The sequence below is a fragment of the Pomacea canaliculata genome, linkage group LG11, assembly GCF_003073045.1.
Source record: "Pomacea canaliculata isolate SZHN2017 linkage group LG11, ASM307304v1, whole genome shotgun sequence".
Classification (NCBI taxonomy): domain Eukaryota; kingdom Metazoa; phylum Mollusca; class Gastropoda; order Architaenioglossa; family Ampullariidae; genus Pomacea; species Pomacea canaliculata.
In genome coordinates this window covers 23829107-23850045 of record NC_037600.1, presented here as the reverse complement: position 1 = coordinate 23850045, position 20939 = coordinate 23829107, and the positions used below count along the sequence as shown (strand labels likewise).

Sequence of the window (20939 nt, the reverse complement as noted above, 5' to 3'; positions counted from 1 at the left end):
CACGCGGTCATCACACGCGTACACATGCACACACGCATATGCATGCACCTTCACACACGTCCGTCGTCACGTACGTACACACACATGCACACACATATACACCCGCTCTCAAACAGTCACACTCCACATGTGGACACAAGTCTGGCCTTTGACCCCAGGTATGGAGGGGGCTGGGAGGAAAGGTCGAGGCTACGTTACGTAACCAGGCCGTGGGAACAGAGGAAAGACAATTTCTGAAACGTTCCTCTGGGACTGGATAAAGACAGCAGTTTGAATCCAAATTTTGGAGGCGAAGTACACGTGTTTGTTCTGAAGAAGATAGCCATGGATAAATTTGTGCTGCGAAAAGGAACTGACTGCGGTGGTTTTTTGAAAAGAAAAAGTGAAGAAACGAACGATGTGCAAGTTTTGGGTGCTGGAGAAGATGAAAAACCAGAAAGGCCTGCTACGAAAGTAAGAAAGTATGACAATGAATACTTGAAAATTGGTTTTACAAACATCATTGTTGATGGTAAAAACGCCACAGTGGCTGTTGTTTGCTCGCAATATTAGCTCCAGAGAGTATGAAGCCAAACAAACTACGGCGCCATTTGGAACTCGGCATGCGGAGTTAGCTTGAAAACCTCTCGAAATTTTTGAACGAAAATTGCAAAAATACAAAAGAGACCAGAAACACTTGTCTCACATACATCAATTCCTAAGAAAGCTTTGATGTCTTCGTATCAAGTTTCCTATCGCATTGCTCAAAACAGAAAAGCACATACGATCGGAGAGTCATTAATACTGCGTGCAGCAATGGACATTGTACGGACCATTATAGGAGAAGATGCTGCTATGCAACTGCAAGCCATTCCTTTGTCAAATGACACAATTCGCCGAAGAATAACTGAGATATCTGAAGACGTGTCTGATCAGTTGATCAGTCGTATAAAAAAGCCAACATTTGCTTTGCAGTTAGATGAAGCTACTGACAACTGCAGGTGACTCACATTTGATTGCCTACATTCGTTACGTGTGGGAAAATAATCTTCTGGAAGACTTTTTATTTTGCAAGAAAAATTGAATGCAGAGCAACAGCCCAAGATTTTTGGGGATTGTCGATGACTTCCTTAAGGACCAAGGCATTTCCTGGAGTTCCTGCGTCGGCTGTGCACAGATGGCGCCCCTGCAATGGCTGGAAAGAAACAAGGGTTGCAATCTCTTATTAAAGAGGTTGCCCCAGACGTAGTTTGGACTCACTGCATGATCCACCGTGAAGTTCTAGCTTCCAAAGATTTGAGTGTTGAGTTGAACACAGTGCTAACAGATGTCATCAAAATGGTGAACTTTGTGAAGAACAGTTCTGCCAGATCTCGCCTGTTTTCTCTGATATGTCAAGACATGGGAGCCGACTAGGACTCCTTGCTCTAGTACTGCGAATCAAGTGGTTGTCGCGTGGAAAAGCTCTCGCAAGAGTCTTTGAATTGAGGGAAGAATTGTGGGTGTTTCTGAAGGAGAACTCTTTCAACAAGGCTTACCTGCTTAAGAACGACCGATGGCTGCTGCTAATGGCATATTTAGCGGACATATTTGAGAAGCTGAACGTTGTGAATACTTCTATGCAAGGGAAAGACACCACCATATTACAAACAACTGACAAGATGAATGCTTTCGTCCGAAAAATTTCGTTGTGGACGCAAAAGATACTCCAAGAAAATATTTTGGATATGTTTCCGTGCTTGTGTAAGTGCAAGGCTGACAACTTGAATCTTGATCAGGTGAAGAATGTAATTATTGCCCATCTAAACGGACTGCAAGAAAGGTTTCAGCATTACTTCGCTGAAATTGATGTGACTAAATACGATTGGATTCGTAATCCATTTCTGGCTGATCCTAGCACAAGCGGGTTGTCCACGGAAGAAGAAGAGCAGCTCATCGACCTTTCGAGTGACCAATCCCTGAAAATGGTCTTCCAAACAACACCAGTGCCAACATTCTGGATTAGCATCAACAGTGCTTTCTGAGAAAGCCATGAAAGTTCTTCTGCCGTTTTCAACTTCATATATGTGTGAGCAAGGATTTTCAGCATTAACAGCACTAAAGTCTCAATACAGAAATCGTGTGGACGCAGAGGCTGAGCTGCGAATAGCAGTGGGTACGAACATCGCACACAGGCTCGCTTCTCTATGTAACAGCAAGCAGGCTCAACCTTCTCATTAATCAAAGTGAGTGTCCAATAAAATAATATTTATTAGCACCGTAGAATTTGCTTTAGTAAAATTTCATTGACAGTTATACTCTCTGCAGATACGAACTTTGTTCTTCGTTGTTGATTTGCATTGATTTCCTCGACGTGGCGTTCGGTTAGCTAACCCCCCCCCCCTCCCTTTCTTCGACCGACCTAGCTGGCTAAGGGAGGGACGTACCGGTGTTCGTCAGGGGGGGGGGGCGTCACAAGTAAAAGGTTGAGAACCGCTGCCTTAGTCTGACTGTGACATCTCATTTCTAAGTCTTCTTTTCCTCTCTTCATTCTCGTGTTACTATCGTCTCTCCATTCTCACTGCCTTTTTTGGTTTACTTTCTTTCGTAAACATTTGTTTCTCTCTGTCTCTGCTAAGGTAGTCCTATAGACGATGTTACCGACAGTGATGTGCACACAGCAACACAAACTTTGCTAGCCCTTCCCCAGCAAGCTTTTGTGATGTAGCCTTATTTGCTGGTACCACATAAAACACTAACAAACCCCAGCGAATATAGTCGATTCCGATTAATGAGACCACATTAACGCGCCATCATGTGCGCGATGCACTTTCACTAAATTACTAATTAACGCTAATTACAGACTCGAGACTAGCGCAGACCCCAACAAACAACACAACGCGATTTTAGTGAAAGCGAAAATACTGAATAAGCCACAAGAAACAAATGCCGAGAGCTTACAAAACAATGAAGGAATAAAAAGAATATGCAAATGAACTAAATCCCTATTTTAGCTAGTTATCTACAGTGTTCCGTTAACCAACTCCTTAATACTAATCCAGATACCTAATGAGTCAATCTAGTCTTAAGTACCACACTCACACCACTACACAACTCCGTACAATACACACTTAGCTTGACCCGAACGCCCTCGCTGTGTGGTGTTAATCTCTGATGGACACACACAACTGTCACGTGCCATTTCTCACAATTGTGCTTGCTTTATGGAGAGCTCTCCGACACGACAAAGAAGAAACGATGGCCGATCACTTTGGTCTTCTGTTGGCCGGCACCGCGACGAGAGATGTACGATGTAGACTGTAGAGAATTGAGGAGATCTCACGCCTACCGTCAACGTGAACCTTGTGCAGCTTGTGACCAGCAGGTCTGAAGTTTCTCCAAGTAGAAATCGGCGCCGGCTCTTGTGACCAGAGCAATTGTTCCACTACGCTGCCAGGACTTGATCGTGGGTTCGCAAGGACAGAGGTCGCTCTTCTTTTACACTCGGGTTGATGATCGGGCAAACGCTTTCTTGGCCTGTCCCTACTCCGCGTCTCTTGTCTGACTGCTCATAGCTGACAACAAGAGATGGAGAAGACTTCAGTTGTGAAGTCCTCTTCTGATGCTCACCCACCAAGAAGTAGCGAAAGCCTCGAGTTTGGGGTCAAAACTCAGTACTGGCTTGAGCCACACTTGCACTCGATTGGTCAGTCATACCACATGACATATCGCTACAACCAATCACCGCTAGTGTGAGACAAGGTCCCCTAGCTTTGGGTTTCAACTTTCTCACTAGTATCACGGTACGTAGCAACGGCGACTCATTGTCTGGCTTTCCATTTACTGGCTCCCGTGTGACAATATTGTCCTTCTCTAAGTCGTAATAAAGGGTTGGATGATGGTCGCCGTGACGTCAGTGGCGTCAACTAGCGTCTCGCATTACGTCATGACCTTCCGTTGTGTGTCCATAGTGACCTTACATGATGTGTCCGTCGTGACGTGACCGGTCTTTTAATCAGCGGACATACCCCTGAAGCGATGACTGCTCCTACGTCAGTGGCCGCGAAGCTGCCTGGACTTTGTTGATGTTACGGTCAGCACTGCCAGAGACTAACTATTCCGAATTCTGTCGGTCAGCTTACCCGCGCGCCCGCCGTTCTCGTGAGAGAGAGCGGAATGTAGTCACTACTTTCAATTTTTTGTTTTGTTTCTTATCAGAGATGTATGTTAGTACGTCAAGACAGAAAAAGTTATTACTGAATGTAACAAACCACTTGTAGTAAATAATGTAAATCACTCAATAAACAGGGTTGTTCACAGCAGCTGGTGTGATGTTTATTTTAATAGTGAGATGAGTTCAAGTATCCAACATTTGTTTGTTGTAGGTTCTGCGGTCCGGCGACATCAGTGAGTGTGCCATGCACATGTCCTCCACGTGTGAATGTCAAGACCCTGGGTCAGGCCGTGTGGTGGACAGGAGAGTGCTATACTGCTGTAATCACACTCTTCCCGGAGCAAGTTCACCTGCTACACACGGCGCCTCCCACACTCTTTGTCACCGGACCGCCCGGTACAGGTAAAACTGTGGTGCTGCTGCTGATGGCCATACAGTGGCTGCGGTGTGGTCATCACGTCTACGTTGTCAGTACGTGGACTGGGAGTCGTGCAGCGTGCATCATGTTGTATCACCTGTTGCTGCAGACAGTAAACACACAACAGTCAGCAGGTGTGTCACCCGGTCAGCCTCACCTCCTGCTGTATCATCTTGATGACAGTGAAGACGTGGAGAAGGCCGTCAACGATTTGTCACAGGCGGCGAGGGGAGGGTCGTTGTACGTCATTGCCGATGAAGTAAACGGGTAAATCGTACAGGATAATATGTAGCTTGAAGCAAGTAGATTCGGTCATGTTCCTCTCAAAATTGCTGAAGGCATAATATAAGAATATAAGTGAAATGTTGGAAATGTAAAATATTCTTGGGCTTGTCATTTGAATGGACAGTGATTTTGCTTGTTATAAATTTAATTGTACTAATTTTTAATTTGTTCATTCCTTCAAAAATGACAGAACATAAACGAACGAGAAAGATTTGCCAGTGTAATATGTGCAAAGTTTCCATTTTAAAGACTTCTTTCCGACAGAGACTTGAAGACTTTCTTCGACAAATTACTTGCACAAGTACCTCGTCTCCATTTTTGGGCTACAAATTGTTACCATAAAAGAGCACCCGCTGGCTGCAAAGTGGAAAGTTTAACCAGACCCCTCCGCTGTCCACCGGCCGTCGTCAGGGAATTCGAGCGGAGCGATCTCATTAAGAATGAATTGGTCTTAGCTTATCGTAAGCGTGGTGTACCAGACCACACAGACGGCCCGGCAGCCAAGTTTGTATTACACCAAAAAACCAAAAGTTACTGCACAGATTCCTGGTCAGGTGACTGTGTCACGTGCGGTCGTGAGGTGGCCAGCTTCCTACTCAGTCTCAGCGATGGTGTTCGGGGTACGTGTGACATTTTGTTGGTACGATTGTTCTCATGTGACATGTTTTACATGTTAATCTAATATTAACACAGCCATTAGTCAAAAACACAGCAAATGACAAAAAGTCAAGCGAACATGTATACTATTAAGGTATGCTTTTGTAATTTTTCATTTGTAATTTTATGTATTTGTTTTAACAGATAATGTAGCGACAGTTTCCACAAGCAGGGCTCCAGCTCTGCCTTGTCTTCAGTGGAAAGACATGATAGTGTTGTACGAAGGTCGTGAGAGAAGGATGTCAGAAATGGGTATTATAGCAGAACTGAGAGAAGCGGGTATCCCAGTACGGATGATGGAAGATGAGGACATCGATGACGTAGCTACAGCCCGCAGTGACGTGGTGTGGGTGACAAATGTAGAGCGTGTGCTAGGCCTCGAGAGAAAAGTGGTCGTATGTCTGGAGACTAATATTGAAAGCTTTGACCGACTTCATCTGAAATCTCGATGCACATCACAACTTGTGGTTGTCACCCCCTTGCAACCTTCTATAAATGTGACAGGTTAATCCTATTTTATCAGTTTTATTCTTTATTTAAAATATGTTTCTATGTCCTTTCTTGTTGTTCTGCTGTTAATTTTAGCGTTACCGTACTTCCATTGTTCTCTTACAGACCACTAGGACTTGATGCAAAGTTCTCTGCGTATGTTTCAAAATAGTTTCTGTGTGGCTTGATAATACTAACCCTAACCCTGATTCGGACGTGTCATCCGATTCGCACAAAATCATCCGAGGTGCGGATGTAGCACTTCATATGCTTACCTTTTCTATCTCAGGGAAGTGCTGCTAACAATTTTAACTTCAGTGTCCACCTGTCCATCATCGGAGAGTCTTCATATTGCACTTTATAAAGGCCAACCTGGATGCTTAGCGTTTTTTGTAGCTATCGATAGTTATAGGCGATACAAAATTAACCTGTTAATTTAGCATCTAAAACTCATCCGTTTATTAATTATTCACTAGGAAAGTACGCGATTTTCACCTGCAATGAACAAGCGCCCGTAACTGTACTGCATCACTCTAGTGCACCATTCACAAGGTTGCAATCAGTCAATACCAATCAGAGAGAGTGAGAGAGAATGAGCGACAGTTCGGATTATTCACACGCTGAGAGTCTGCATTTCTCGCCATTTCTCGCGGTTCTGGAAAAGTGCTACTTGAGCACGAGATTTGCAGGCTTTCAGAATCAGCAAATATACTAACTAGCCTGATACATGTTGACTCCACTAATGCATCGTACAACATGTATTACAAGCAGCATAAGAGTATACCGCTACTTCTTACATCAAACAGTTGTGTACAGGTTCTTCCTACTTTTAATTATTTGGTCAGATATGCCTTCATAGGCTGTCCCTAGTGACAGTGTCACTTGTGTCAAAAGTAAGCAACTGTCACAGGAGGTTTTAAATTTTTTTCAGTTTCTCGTGACTCGGTTAATAATCCGGCCAACCGTTCTTTGGGACACGCCTGCTAGATCAGCACACACACACACAAACAGATACACGCACACAGATCACACACACCACACACACATTGTGAAAGGCACCCGTTACATACAAACAAGGGCTTGACACACTTGCAATGTCTGTGTGACACTGCCCCCCCCCCCGATTTGTGTGACGTAACTAGGCTGGGAGAAGGCTGGCCTGACTAGCCCGAGGGGAAAGGGGTCTTTTTAGCTGGCTCGCTCCACCCGGCTTTCACCCTCACACACACTCTCCCGCCCGTACGCACGTCCGCACGCGTCCTGACTAGCAGTCACACCCGCGTGCGCAAACACTCAACTGACAAGACAGTGTACAAAGTAAAAGATTATAATTAAAACAAAAGCAAATTAGGTTGATATGAAGACACTTAAACGACAATGAATTTAGAAGATGGTTTGATCTTACGTATCTGCACATATCTGCACACAGGTCCGGACACTCGGTCCGTCCCTGACACACAATTCACAGTCTTGGAATAATATCGTACTGATAGTCCCACTCGACTGCTTCGCCCGTTGCTCCCTGAAGATGGGTGTAGCTGACTGCGTACACCTGGGCTTCTAGGCGATTCCTTGTCACTGTCCCACCCAGTTGCTCCAGGCAATGGGTGCAGCGACGATTCTCGCAGTAGAGATGACTGTAGGCTGTTCTGTAGGTAACCACCTGGACCGGTGGCACGGTGGGGTCTGCCAACCGCTGCCTCGCACGTCTTGCTGCCGGACACAGTTAACTCCCTCACTTGTCGTTGGGAGATTAATCCTTGTTACAGCGCACACTCTCCTCTCTACACACCAGATCACAAGTGCCAGCAGGTAGTGATACGTTCTGACTGAACGGGCTTCCTATTTCAGACCTGCTGCCTGCGACTGACAATCACTCAGAGACGACGTCTCTGCTGGAACACGAGGAAAAAGCCTCGACTACAGTGCGGTTCTAGCTTATATACTACCGGCCACGTGGCCCCTGTCAATTCTACCAAACTAGTTCTGACGCTATCGAACTCTGACTAGAGGGACTACACCCCCTCGCGCTATACTCGGGGTACCCATCATCTATCCACCGCTCATCTTCCCACGGTCGGCTCCCACACCCTCCGACTGTCGCGACACCTAGTCTAGCTCCCCTATTCAGCACTGGTGTCCAGTCGGTGGTAAAGAAAACAAACTCTGTTCTCACGACCGAGTGTACGGGACTTTCCATTAGCACCCGTGAAGTAACGTACCCGTGAAGTAGTGCCTGCGGTCCCCCATTTCGTAACCGGCCTCGATTCCCAGGCTCAGCTACTACAAAGGGAGATAACATCTTTACCCCTATTGTTCACCCACAGCCTGTATCGCCTCAGGGTACCAACTGCCCCTCTTTAATGTTTCTATTACTAGTTCGGCGCTGTTTTCTGGCCTTGAACCAGGCTGGTTCATGACAATCTGTAATGACTAAGTCCGTTTGTATGTCATCGACGATCTCCAGGATGTCAGTACATCGAAATCTTAATCGTGGATAGAGGGCTAAACCATCCCATGAATCAATGGGATTAGTTTGATCGCGAAATATTCTGTTTGTGCGAAGATTTGCGTCCGCGTCACACAGCATCAAGTACACAGCGGCCATGTTTAGCGAGCCCCACGCCAGTTACAGGCGCCGAGGGCCGTCGCTACACTTACGGGTGGAACCACCCGCCAGCGTAGTCTAAAGACGAGACATTTCTCGGCCTTTGCCGCACATAAATGGTGGGCGGACCTTTGATGGCCCCTAAGTGACCTAGCGGCCCGATGTGACTACAGCCCCGGAACGATACAAACTGTCGCTCATTATCTGTTTGGTGTTGACTGCTGGCAATGTTTTGAATGGCGTACTAGAGTGACGTAGTACACTGTTAGCGGTCGTCGTTGATTGCAATTGCAAATCGAGTACTTTGCTAGAGGATAATTAATTACCGGTTTGGTTTTGGAGAGTAAATTTAGAGTTTATTTTTATATCGCCTATATCTACCTACATCTATATAAAAAAAAAATGCAACGCAAACCATCGAGATTCTTTCCAGTAAGCTATTAGGCTAACAAACAGTGTTGGTAGAAGCCCACTAATGAAATAGATGTTATTTGTATTATTATTATTATTATTATTATTATTATTATTATTATTATTATTATTATTATTATTATTATTATTAATATATTTGATGTGTCCAGAACAAGAGTGCAATATTCAAAGGATAAATAAGAAAGCACGCGTTGATGGTGAGTGTACCTCCATCTCAATGACTACAGAAGACACTAAGACATGCAGGAGCCCTGGTTCTTGTACCCAGCTCAAAGGCAACGTAAGTAGCAGCGATTATTCGACAGACCTTTTGATACTTGGAGACATCTTAACAATCAAACAGCTTAAACTTTAACGTTATTGTGCATGCGATTTTATTATGGTAAAGAAATGGTTGTTACCAAAATAGACATTTGTACAACTTTTAATTTCTACGAGTGTCTGTTTACACAATCAAAAAATCAGTCAAAAGGCAGTCACTGCAGCTTTCATTTAATTTAATTAGCTTTTCGTATTTAAGTTTAATCTAATTAGACTTATTAAACTACTACAGGGGCCCAGCGTTTTGGACACCCATACCTTCTGGCTACAGTGGGTTGAAGACTTGTTTCCTAATCTCCAATCTCATGCCCACTTCTTACCTCCTGTTTACGTCAACCACCTCCAGATGACTGGTCAGGAAGTTCAGATCGTTCATCCTAAAGCCACGAAGAAACTGTTCTTCACGCTGAATAAAATGTCTGAACACAACGGAGAAGTTTTAGTTGGAATAAGCCGCCTTATGCTTCAACAGCACCAAAGTCAAACTTCTTTATCTGCCGCAGCTACACAGCTGCACCGACCCTCCAGACTTCCTGCCCTCCTGCCCCGGAATTACAATCAGGGGGACACTGACGTGCTTCTTATTTCCCGATATTATGGGATAGTTGTTTGTGAGGTGAAGGCTATTGGCGACAACAAACAGGGGCAGAGAATATCAGAGGGAGAGATGGAGAGTGAAATCAGAAAGAAACTGCATGAAGCCGCACGACAACTGGACAAGGACAAGGCCCTCTTGTCAGACCTAGTGAGCGACATCGCCCCCGGTCTGTCCATCATTAAAACCATCGTGTTCCCTAACATCACAACTAGACAGGTGCAGCAGGCTATATCTGGTGACGCCCAGCTAACCCAGGTATGATCCTCTTAATTACATCCTCAAACAAAAAATAAATAGTCTGCATGAGCACAGTTCACTCCAGTCTGCATGCCTTACGAATACACAAAAACTTGCACCGATACTTTTTCTTTAAGATTTTTCCTTTTCCATGGCGATAATGCTTTAGCTGTTAATGCTTTTGTGCTGAGCTTGTGTAGCTTCTTTATTTTTACCTACAACTGTATAATAGGTTGTCTGAGTGTGTACTACAATACTAATTGTCTGAAGGCTGAAGATAAAATTTAAAACTTCCTTCAACAGTCTTAAAGATTATTCAAATAATGTTTAAAAACGTCATTGTCAGTTACAAATCTCATAATACTTTTCAATATCCGCTGCTATATTTTTGTTTTCAGTTAAACAAAAAAAAAAAAAACCTTGCAGTGGTTTAATGATTTTAGTTAAATTTACGTTAATTAAAAGTCACATCTCTTTTGAAATTAAAAAGGAACGTCTGTTACCGTAAGACTTGCTATTTAATGTTGAATACTCAGTGAATTTAATCGTCTCATGGTTTGAAATGTTTGCTTTTGAAGTTACACACGGTCATCTTTTGTGTGTGTGTGTTATTATTTCTTTACATTATGTGTTTCTTTTACAGACCCTCGGTTTGTGTCTGGGATCAAAAGAGCCTTCAACCATCGCTGGTCTGTGTCTTTGCTCTGATCAGCTGTCTGACCCCACAACCCCAGGGGACCACAGTAGCGATGTGCTGAAGGAATCCAGACATTGGTGGCGGCGACGAGTGGCTGGGCGTGGGGTTAACAGTCAAATGACATGTGAAGTGTACAAGGCACTGGTAGCCAGGTGAGTTCTAGAGGCACAATGAGAAGATATAATTCCGTCTCCTTTATCAAATATGTAGTGTATGAAATATTCGTGTGTTGAGAACGCCATGCGTCGTTTTCGCTAGTTCTGACAGAAGCTCCCGATATAGCATCCTCAGCTCCCAAAAAAAGAAGAATAAAGTATATTATTCTGTATTCATTTAATCAGGGATTTGTCTTTATGACAGTGAGAAAGTATCTTACTGCGTATTTATTTAATCACGGTTTTCTAGAGAGAAGGATTAGCATCTTTGTTGCACGCGCCGGAACAGAACTCTACATATCAAACCGACTCCGTGCAAATCAGCTTTTGCTCAAGGTATTTTCATTGCGGAATGAGTGTAGCCGCATGTCTGTTTGCCCTGTATTAGTTGGTACTGACAGCCGTGGTACCAATGTCAGAGCAGAAGAAACATTCTGCACGTTACACTTCTTCCTGTTCATAATCACCCCCAGTGGAGCATAGGGCCGCAACCACACCCCACTATCGGACCCGGTCCTGAGCGTCCCTCTCCAGTGGGGACCATGTCATGCCAGCTGTCTCTGCCTCTCTGTGGACTGATCTCCACGTCTGTCTGGGTCTCCCAACCCTGCGGCTCTTCTGTCGGTTCCATCCCAGACTTTGTCTTGTTAAATTGTCGGCTGGCTTTCACAATGTGTGACCGGTCCAGCCCCACTTCCGCTTTTTGATGTCATGGCTGGCAGGTGTTTGGTTGGTTCTCTCCCACAGGTCTGTATTGGAGATCTTCTTGGGCCATCTGATGTTGAGGATGCGTCGCAGACATCTGTTGACGAATGTCTGAATCTTGTTGATGATGGCATTTGTCACCCGCCATGTCTCAGATCCATACAGAAAGACCGACTTTACATTTGTGTTAAAGATGCAGATCTTGTTGTGTACAGATAAAGCCTTGGAGTTCCAGATAGGTCGCAGGATGTGGAAGCGAAGCCTGACTTGATATATTTGGCTCCTTTCATCTTCGTCTGCGCTTCCATCTTTGCTGACTATGCTGCCAAAGGTAGGTGAAACAGACCTGCAACCTTGCCTCACTCCAGTCCTCACTGTGAAGGGGTCACTCAGCTTCCAGCTGTGAATCACGTGGCATGTCGAGTCCTCATACAGCTGCTGGATAATGACAATGAACTTTGGTGGCAATCCTTAGTGCTGCAACAACTTCTAGATATTCTCCTTGTCTACGAGGCAAAACCCTTTTCAAAATCTACAATTGTCATGTAGAGGTGTGACTGCGAATCAAGGGACTGTTCAATAATAATTGACAGTGTAGCGATATTGTCTGTGCATGATTTACCCTAACGAGAGGTTCCCAGCCCGGATGAAGCAGGAGGGTTGGGCGTGGGACTAAAAACCCTACCCTGTAAAAAACCCTGATACAGAAACCGCAAATGCAACACTAGCACGCTATACAGTTGTCCGTATTTGTGACAGATTACGATGGATGCATGGAAGCATACTTTGCATGGAAGCTTGTGATATAGTGTCTCTAAGTCAATCTGCACCCTCTCAATCACCCGTCGTGCATTTTAAATATATTTGTTTATTGTGCCCCTGTCCTGTTTGACTATGCTCCCACCTCATTACACTAGACCAAAAGTCACGGTTCTGCATATTACGGAAGTGTAGAATAAATGCAAGAGTTAAGGCCCACGTAAAAAGATGTAAGTTTTCTCAAATAGTAAAGGCGGCTAAACATTTTGACAACGCTTTCAACATGATATTTCCAGGTGAGGAAATCGTCAATAGTTATGCATACATATTTGTAACTGTACTCTTGTTATGACCTCATCTTTAATGAGTATGTCATCAAAATCCGCCTTCTCTTTCCTGACATCTACAATCATGTCTTTTGTTTTTTAACGCTGAAATCTAAATAATTCTTATGACACCATGTAACAAAATGATCAATCGCCTGTCTGTAGTAGGAGTCACAATTCTTGGAAATCAGTCCTGTAAGTCCGGTGTCATCTGCAAGGACATTTTTCTTTCTTGTGTCCTTTCGGCAGCATTAGTAAAGGTGTACAAAGTATCGGAGATGACTTCATTAGAAATTATTATAAATTGAGGTCTGTTGTATTATCTTTGTTATCCAGGGCTTATTGTTGTGATAAACTCTGAAGGTTTTTTTTTTCACAGCCACGTCTTTACAGAAATTGTTATAGTCAGTTACGCATTCAGCCAGTTCGCTGACCAGTCGAAGTGTCAACAACAAATTCCAGTCGGTGGCCTTAAAGCAATCTTGTAGAGATTCAACACAGACTTTGTCCTTCTGACCCATGGATTTCCTTATAAGCGGTACACGTTGTACGAGGGGCAGGTATCAAGGGACAAGTCTGACAAGATTGTGATCCGAGAGACCATGCGGTGGCAGTGGCAGTGACAGTGGCATATACGTGTCCTTCGCGTTGGTGTGAAACAGGTGAAGCGTCTTGCTGCCCGCACGTTTTGCACATGTGACGTGTTGCAGTATGTCGGTAGTGCTTTCATCAATGAGGAGTGGTTAAAGTTATCGGTTATAATAAACCTAAGAAATGAGGTCATAGCAAAGAAAGAATTTGTCTAAGCTATTCTAACTACAGTGTATCTAAAATTGAATTTTTCGTGAATACCTGGAACATTAAACGTAGTTCTGGATAGTGACAGAGTCATTGTAGAAAGTGAAAACAAAGCCACTAGCATATATGATAATCTTTTGTTTCACTCTTTCAGACTGTTAGCCCGTTATGTCCCTTTTGTTCAGTAATTTCATTGCCGATGTAAAAGTCACGATATTTGGAACACAAAATATGACAGTTTTTTTAAGTTATTGTAATTTATGTTTGTAAAGATGTAGCTTGTAGATGTAGGAATTGCGATAAAAGAATATCTCTGCACATATTTAAATATTGCTGATAATTACGATCTTACATAAAAAGACCAAGTATAAGAGGAATCATAGCACCAAATAAAACACTTTGTATTATGATATGGCTCAAAGAACATGTGGCACATTCGTGTGACTATTCTTACTTCGCTGTCCACTGTTATCTTTCATTTATCATCACTGGTCTGGCCAGAGACGGCGATCTGTCTTGGTTGTGACGGCACGCGTTATAAAAGTACCTATTATTATTATCATAGAGTTGTATCATACATCTTGTGATATGTTGTCGGCTTGCTTTTGGGAACGTTAATCAGATATAGCCGCTGTTCTACGCCACCCTTATGCGCATTATAATTAAAGATTAAGCGACCCCTTTTGACTTTTTTTTCCTGGCCTTTTATTCATCATTTGACTTAAAGCGTCAATATTTCGTCTATATTCTTTCCAGAACCTGTTTCAAATATTTTTACCGTTTGATTATTTTTTTTTATTGCAATATCTTAGTATTTTAAAAAGTTTATGTTGTATATATTTAAAAAAGGATTGGGTTTATTAAATTCCTAAACAACTGAAATAAATATACCAATACATTAAAGGTAAGATTTATTTAGAGATATGGCAGATAATTTTTTATCTACAAAACATTCTATAGTTTTCCATATACTGTATTGACAAATTTTTTGACAACACATTTTTCAATCAATTTTTAATTCCATCAGGTTCTGCGGTCCGGCGACATCAGTGACTGTGCCATGCACATGTCCTCCACGTGTGAGTGTCAAGACCCTGGGTCAGGCCGTGTGGTGGACAGGACAGTGCTATACTGCTGTAATCACACTCTTCCCGGAGCAACTTCACCTGCTACACACGGCGCCTACCAGAGTCTTTGTCACCGGACCGCCCGGTACAGGTAAAACTGTGGTGCTGCTGCTGATGGCCATACAGTGGCTGTGGTGTGGTCACCACGTCTACGTTGTCAGTACGAGTAGAGGGAGTCGTGCAGCGTGCAGCATGTTGTATCACCTGTTGCTACAGACAGTAAACACACAACAGTCAGCAGGTGTGTCACCCGGTCAGCCTCACCTCCTGCAGTATGAGCTTGATGACGATGCAGACGTGGAGAAGCCCGTCAACGACTTGTCACAAGAGGCAAGGGAAGGGACGTTGTACGTCATCGCTGATGAAGTGGACAGTGACAGGTGAGTTGTACAGCGTGTGATGTCCTGATAGACAATCATAGATGGAGCTTGCTTTGATCTCAAAATCAATACTGCAGTGGGTGAGACACTATGGATGTGATGTCATGTGAAAATAAGTTTCTTGTGTGAAATGGGCTGTTATGAAAATTGTGTAGTAACGTGTCATTATTGTGACGTCACTTACTTAATGATGTCATTACTGACGACCTCACATGATAATTACACATAAAGACACATATTACTGACAGTAGACAGTGAAACACGTGTAACAACATCCTCTGTCTCAGCTTAGGCCTCCAGACTTTTTGTAGTGAGCTGCTGCTACGCGTTCCTCGTCTCCATCTTTGGGCGGGGATTGGTTACCATACATACCATATACCCGCCGACTGGGAAGAGGAATATTTAACCAGACCCATCCGCTGTCCGCCCGCCGTTGTCAGGGAACTCGAGCAGTACGTGAGTACTTCTAAAGTCCGTGATGTCCTGCCGTACAGCGAGCGAGGTGTGTCCGACCACACAGACGGCCCGCCAGTCAGGCGAATGTATCACCGAAGTCAGGGTCACTCAGGTGACAGGCCAGGTGACTGTGTGACGTGTGGTCGTGAGGTGGCCAGCTTCCTACACAGTCTACGTGTTGATGTGACAGGTAGGTGTGGGTATTGTGTAGTGTAACGTTGTTTACAGATAAATATTTATGTGTGAGAAATAACAAACAGTTGATAAATAATTTTTTGAAGATGGCAATGTGTTAGTGACGTTTTACGTCATCACGTTATAAGGTCATTGTCTACATCAATGTGTTTTTCAGACTGTATGTTGTACCTGTGACACGTGCTTTATAGGATGTGTGAATGTTGACAGAGAGTGACACAACATCTACAACAATCACTACCACCTGCGGCGGCACAACACCCTGTCTACAGTGGAGAGACGTGCTGGTGTTGGACTGGGGTGACGTTAGTGATCAGTCAGGTATGGTGAGAGGACTGCAAGAAGCGGGTATCCCAGTGCGGGTGATGAAGGATGATGACATCGAGGACGTGGCCACGGCCCGCAGTGACGTGGTGTGGATGACGTGTGAAGGTCGTGTTTGTGGTCTGGAGAGAAAAGTCGTCGTCTGTCTGGAGGACCCTGACGATAAGAATTTCAAATATGCAATAAGTTCAAGACTGTTGAGTAGTATATCCATGTCCCGCTGTACGTCACAACTTGTGATTGTCTACCTTGATGACAAGCCTCCTGAAGGTGTGTCACGGACCATCCGCAGACATGCGCATTCTTACCAAAAACCAATATAAGATCGCTTAAGGGTGGGCGTCCCTCCTTAGAGGCACCAATAATTATTAGAACCAAACACAAGTTTACAAGAAGACAAAATATGCACAGTAATCTACAGTCAATAATAATAACACTCCATCACGTTCACACCATCAAAGTTCAACATGTTACTCAGCCGGAATCCACACGGCATCAAATGAAGAGTTGCCATAATAACACACCATCAAAGTTCAACATGTTAATAAACGTTTAGTCACTGCAGCTCTCCAGTCCCCGGTTTCTTTTAGTCCACTTTAATCTTTTCTTCTACAGTTCAATAAATGATAAGAGAGTGTTTTTACTATACCGATAAGTTACTGTCAGGCGGGTGGGTAGAGCAATATGTAGCTGGGATGAAACTAAGAGAAAACCATCCCTCCTCCGGCGGTTAGTTTCAGCTGATTTGGTACCCTCCCTGGTGGTGGTCGGTACGTCCGCGTAAGGAAGGGAAGGTTAGCCAACCCCCCCCCTCCTTACTCACTCCGAGTCCACGGCTCCTGCTCGCCCACGTCGGTGTGCAGTTTCTTGGCTCCCAAGAAGTTGCACGGCCTGTTGCTCACACCACAGAGCTCCCACGGCGATGATAAGGACTAAAGAAACACGATGTGCATCCACAGTAGTGCATCTGCAATAGCATATCTCCCGTAATACAGCCACTGTATCACGTCCACAGAGATGGTACTACCACAAAGTAGATCCCCGTAATACATACATATTATTACGTCCACAGAGATAGTACAACCACAAAGTACTTCTCCCGTAATACATACACAGTATCACGTCCACAGAGATGGTCGAGTCGGTAAAGTAAAACCACAAATCCACCAAATTACTATCAGCCGCCCCCTGGCCGCTTATGGTCGGGCTTAAATATAACCACCCCAGTCCCTCTAGACCAGGTGTCAGCACTGCCTGGCCCGCACGTGGTCTTCGCTGAATTGCGTCGCTTACATTTTCTAAAAACAAACTGTCAACACCGGATGTCAACCTTCCCCCATCCCCTCTTCCCCCCTCTACTGCGTAGTTGTCCGTTACAAGGTGACTGACACTGACACACCTGTCACCGCTAGTAGTTGTGTGTCTGTCTCTCACATCAACACTTGTCTTCAGTATTTTTCCTCTTCTACTCTCAGTCATGTCATCACCTCATGAAGTTATACCAATGGCGTCAATACATTTTCTTACATCGCGAGGTCCGTGTCTCTGTTTACACTACAACTAGTATCAACATCAACATCATACGGTCTACACACTGAGTCTTGTTATTAGTTTCGAGTTGATGATAGTCGACCGCTTGGCGGACTCACAGACTGACTCAAGTAGTTGGTACGAGTGTACAGTCACAATGGCGGCTACAGCAAGTAATGCGAGGACCGCGGACACATTGACACTAATATTCAAATATACAGAAGTGCTTTAGTGAAAAGTCATTTCAACACTGATTGGACAAAAGCTTGTGTTAAATGTATTTTTTTTTTTTTGTTGATATTTTTGCCGGTGTTAGGGCAAGTGAACCTTTATTCAGGATAAGATCGCCAGTTTTCATTGATAAAACCTGTACAAAATGTCGCAGTTTATGATGACACTCTCCATGCTGGAACTGTTTTTCACATTTAAAATGATCACTAAGCAATTATCACATTTTCGTAGAATTTTTCTGTAGAGAATAATGTATGCACTTGGCTTTCAAAGCCTCTGAAGAACTAGGCAGGGAGAAGGATGGGTCTGATCGCCCGAGGGGAAAGAGGTCACTGGCTCGCTCCACCCGCCTTTCACCCTCAGACCCACTGACCCCACTGCTCCTCTGGTTGCCCAACGCAACGGACACGGATGCTGTGACGATCTCAGGCCACAATGGTCCGGCACCGGCTCCAGACGACGAAGACCCTAGGGACACAGATGCGCAGTAATCAGTATCACCGGCGGTTGTCCCAGGCAGAGGGTGGCAGAGTTGCTGTTGCCGTTTCTGACGGTGTATCCTCTTCTTGTCGTCTGCGAGGACGGATACCACTTCTTCACTGTCACGGTTCCAGACTGTAAGTGCCAGCAAGTAGCGCGATGCGGTCAAGTAGAACATGCCTCCCTCACACTTGCTGCCTAAACTGATTTGATGCTTAGAAACGGTAGTACCTGCTGGTGTATTGGGAAAAGGCCCCGAAACATCTACCCTAAACTATATGCTAGTAGAACACGTGACTCCTTTGCACCAAATCAACCCGGCCCTGACGCTATCGCTCAAACACTAAGGCAAGCACTGCCTACTGCGCTATACCACTAAACTGCTCCATCTTAACTCTTAACCCCGGGTCTCGATCTCCTACCTCAGTCAAGGCCACCTGTCAAGTCGTAAAAACGGACAGTCAGTTTCCCTTTACTGTCCACTTTCACCGGCTGCTGCCCACCTATTATTTATCTACTGGCCTCGGCCTTGTTCTGGCCTTGAACCAGGCTGGTTCATGACAAAGCCTGATAAAGAAAAAATTCAAAATATGTTTGCATTTGCAAATGACTTTTTGAATAACTGTCGTCTATGGAGAGTAGATAAGAAGCTTTAAAATATAAATAATACAAAACTGAATATGCATTTAAAATTTTGTGTGTCGATGTGAGACTTGTGGGGATTTTTTTAATTTTGGTTTTGTACATGTACATTTTTGCTCCCCATTGCACTACATGTAAAAGTAATTAACATAAACTAACACAGATTTACAGATACAACTGTTTCCTATCAGCGTTTGAAATTTGATTTCAATCTTTTCAGTAGATTAGACATTACAAAGTTTTGGGGATTTCTAAGATTTCGCGATGTACAGATGAGAGCTTCAAACATGGTCCACCATCAATAGTAATAGCTGTCACGTAAATTTCGAACTTCAAACAGCTTATATATATATTATAATGTCTCCCAAACTAATAAAGATAGAGACTCAAGTTTTGTTTTGTGTTTTTTGTATTTTCTTTTACTTTCATGTGAACATAAAATACTCATTTAACAAAAAGTAATTTTGTGTGGCGGTACGTACTTAAAAACACTTTAGTGTCAGGAGCAATGTCAGCATGTACGATGTAGAAAATTTATATATTCAGATTCACTTTTTTTTTCGTAATTACAGAGCCTATGCTCTGTACAATATCCCATAGATATTGGACGCTTGCTTCATACTTCATATATCACACCAACATTAAGCATAAACAGCCTGTAAAAGCCTGTAAAAATAAATCACACACTAAATATGCAGTTCTAAAAATATAACAATCATTCTGTCGTCAAACTTCCGTAATATTACAAATTAATAATTTATGAGAAACCAATATAACAATCATTCTGTCGTCAAACTTCCGTAATATTACAAATTAATAATTTATGAGAAACCATTTAATTTTTTCAAACGGAGGAATACTGGACGCACACAAAATCGCAACACAATACCCGCTGACTCAAAAATACTTAATATTTGCTGGATCAAAACAATGGCTAACAGACTCACGTCCACAGGTTTTCAAAGTAAAAATATATTATCTCTTTAAACATATGTAGTGTCAGGGACCAGAGGAACTACTTTGACTGGTTCTTGGGTTGGTGAGCATCATTCATAGAAGAGTGCACGACTCAACAAAATGTTCACTGCAACCCGTCTAGCTGTTACGAAGTCAGTTTTATTGATTCCCAAAGTAGTCGTCGAGGTAGAAAGATGTTGTAAACATTTTTTGTGTTAAAGAGTGTCGCGTATCTCTGGGGAAGAGCCCGTGGAGATGGTAGAGGTTGTGATTCCGTCCTTCGGTCTATCACACTCTCGATACCTCTACCAAATCACGTCGACATTTACCGCGTGCTCTCACACTAAATTGCTTATCAATTAACACTTTTAATTAGCTCGAGCCCCCAGCATGCATAACCCCAATGAACAGCTCAAGGCAATTTAGCGTAAAAAAAGGTTATTAATCATGGAGAGGATTATACAAATTACAGCAAAATGATAGTTTCAAACATGAACTTGTGGTCGTTATCTAGGTGTCCCGTTAATCTGATTGTTCTCCTTCCACTAGTCCAGATATCTAATGAGCCACGATTCACCTAATCTTAATCAAACTGCACACACCACACGCCACACGCCACTTATCTTTACACACAAGTCTCTAGTCACGTGAGGGCCTCCTTGATCGACGTCCTGGAATCCGCTGGTGTCTTCCATCGTTCGTGTCGGCCTTCTTCACGCGCAGAGATCCTGGCACAACCGCGTGCCTACCTGTACCTCGTCCTTTAGGCCGGACTGCTGTCTCAAGCTTAACAGCGCCTACAGGACCGACACTCATCTACCAGCCTCCCTCTACTGTTTGCGACCAAACAGATACTGGAGATGAAGCGTCGTACACTCTGCGACAGAGCGGGTCTTCCACACCTCTGAGTCGGTTGTGCTGGAGTTGTCACGATTCCCAGACAAACTCACAGCAGAGAATCTGAACAGCCTTGAACAGATTTCGGCTACAGCATTCCTCC

At 43.8% G+C, this 20939-nt stretch overlaps 1 protein-coding gene across 1 annotated transcript; it reads left to right on the top strand.

Annotated features, from left to right (window-relative positions):
• Positions 1 to 14916: 14916 nt before the first annotated feature.
• On the top strand, positions 14917 to 16498 carry LOC112574820. The gene is made up of 3 exons (XM_025256138.1): positions 14917 to 15124; positions 15412 to 15770; positions 15986 to 16498. The coding sequence occupies exons 1-3, from the start codon at positions 14937 to 14939 to the stop codon at positions 16420 to 16422; spliced, it is 984 nt and encodes a 327-aa protein (XP_025111923.1). The 5' UTR covers positions 14917 to 14936; the 3' UTR covers positions 16423 to 16498.
• The last annotated feature ends 4441 nt before the right edge of the window (positions 16499 to 20939 follow it).

Excerpts from the sequence above, each read along its gene's own strand:
- LOC112574820 (XM_025256138.1), top strand. The coding sequence starts at position 14,937 with ATGTTGTATCACCTGTTGCTACAGACAGTAAACACACAACAGTCAGCA. Across the intron at positions 15,125-15,411 it reads GATGAAGTGGACAGTGACAG|CTTAGGCCTCCAGACTTTTT; the intron begins GTGAGTTGTACA and ends CCTCTGTCTCAG. Across the intron at positions 15,771-15,985 it reads TCTACGTGTTGATGTGACAG|AGAGTGACACAACATCTACA; the intron begins GTAGGTGTGGGT and ends GAATGTTGACAG.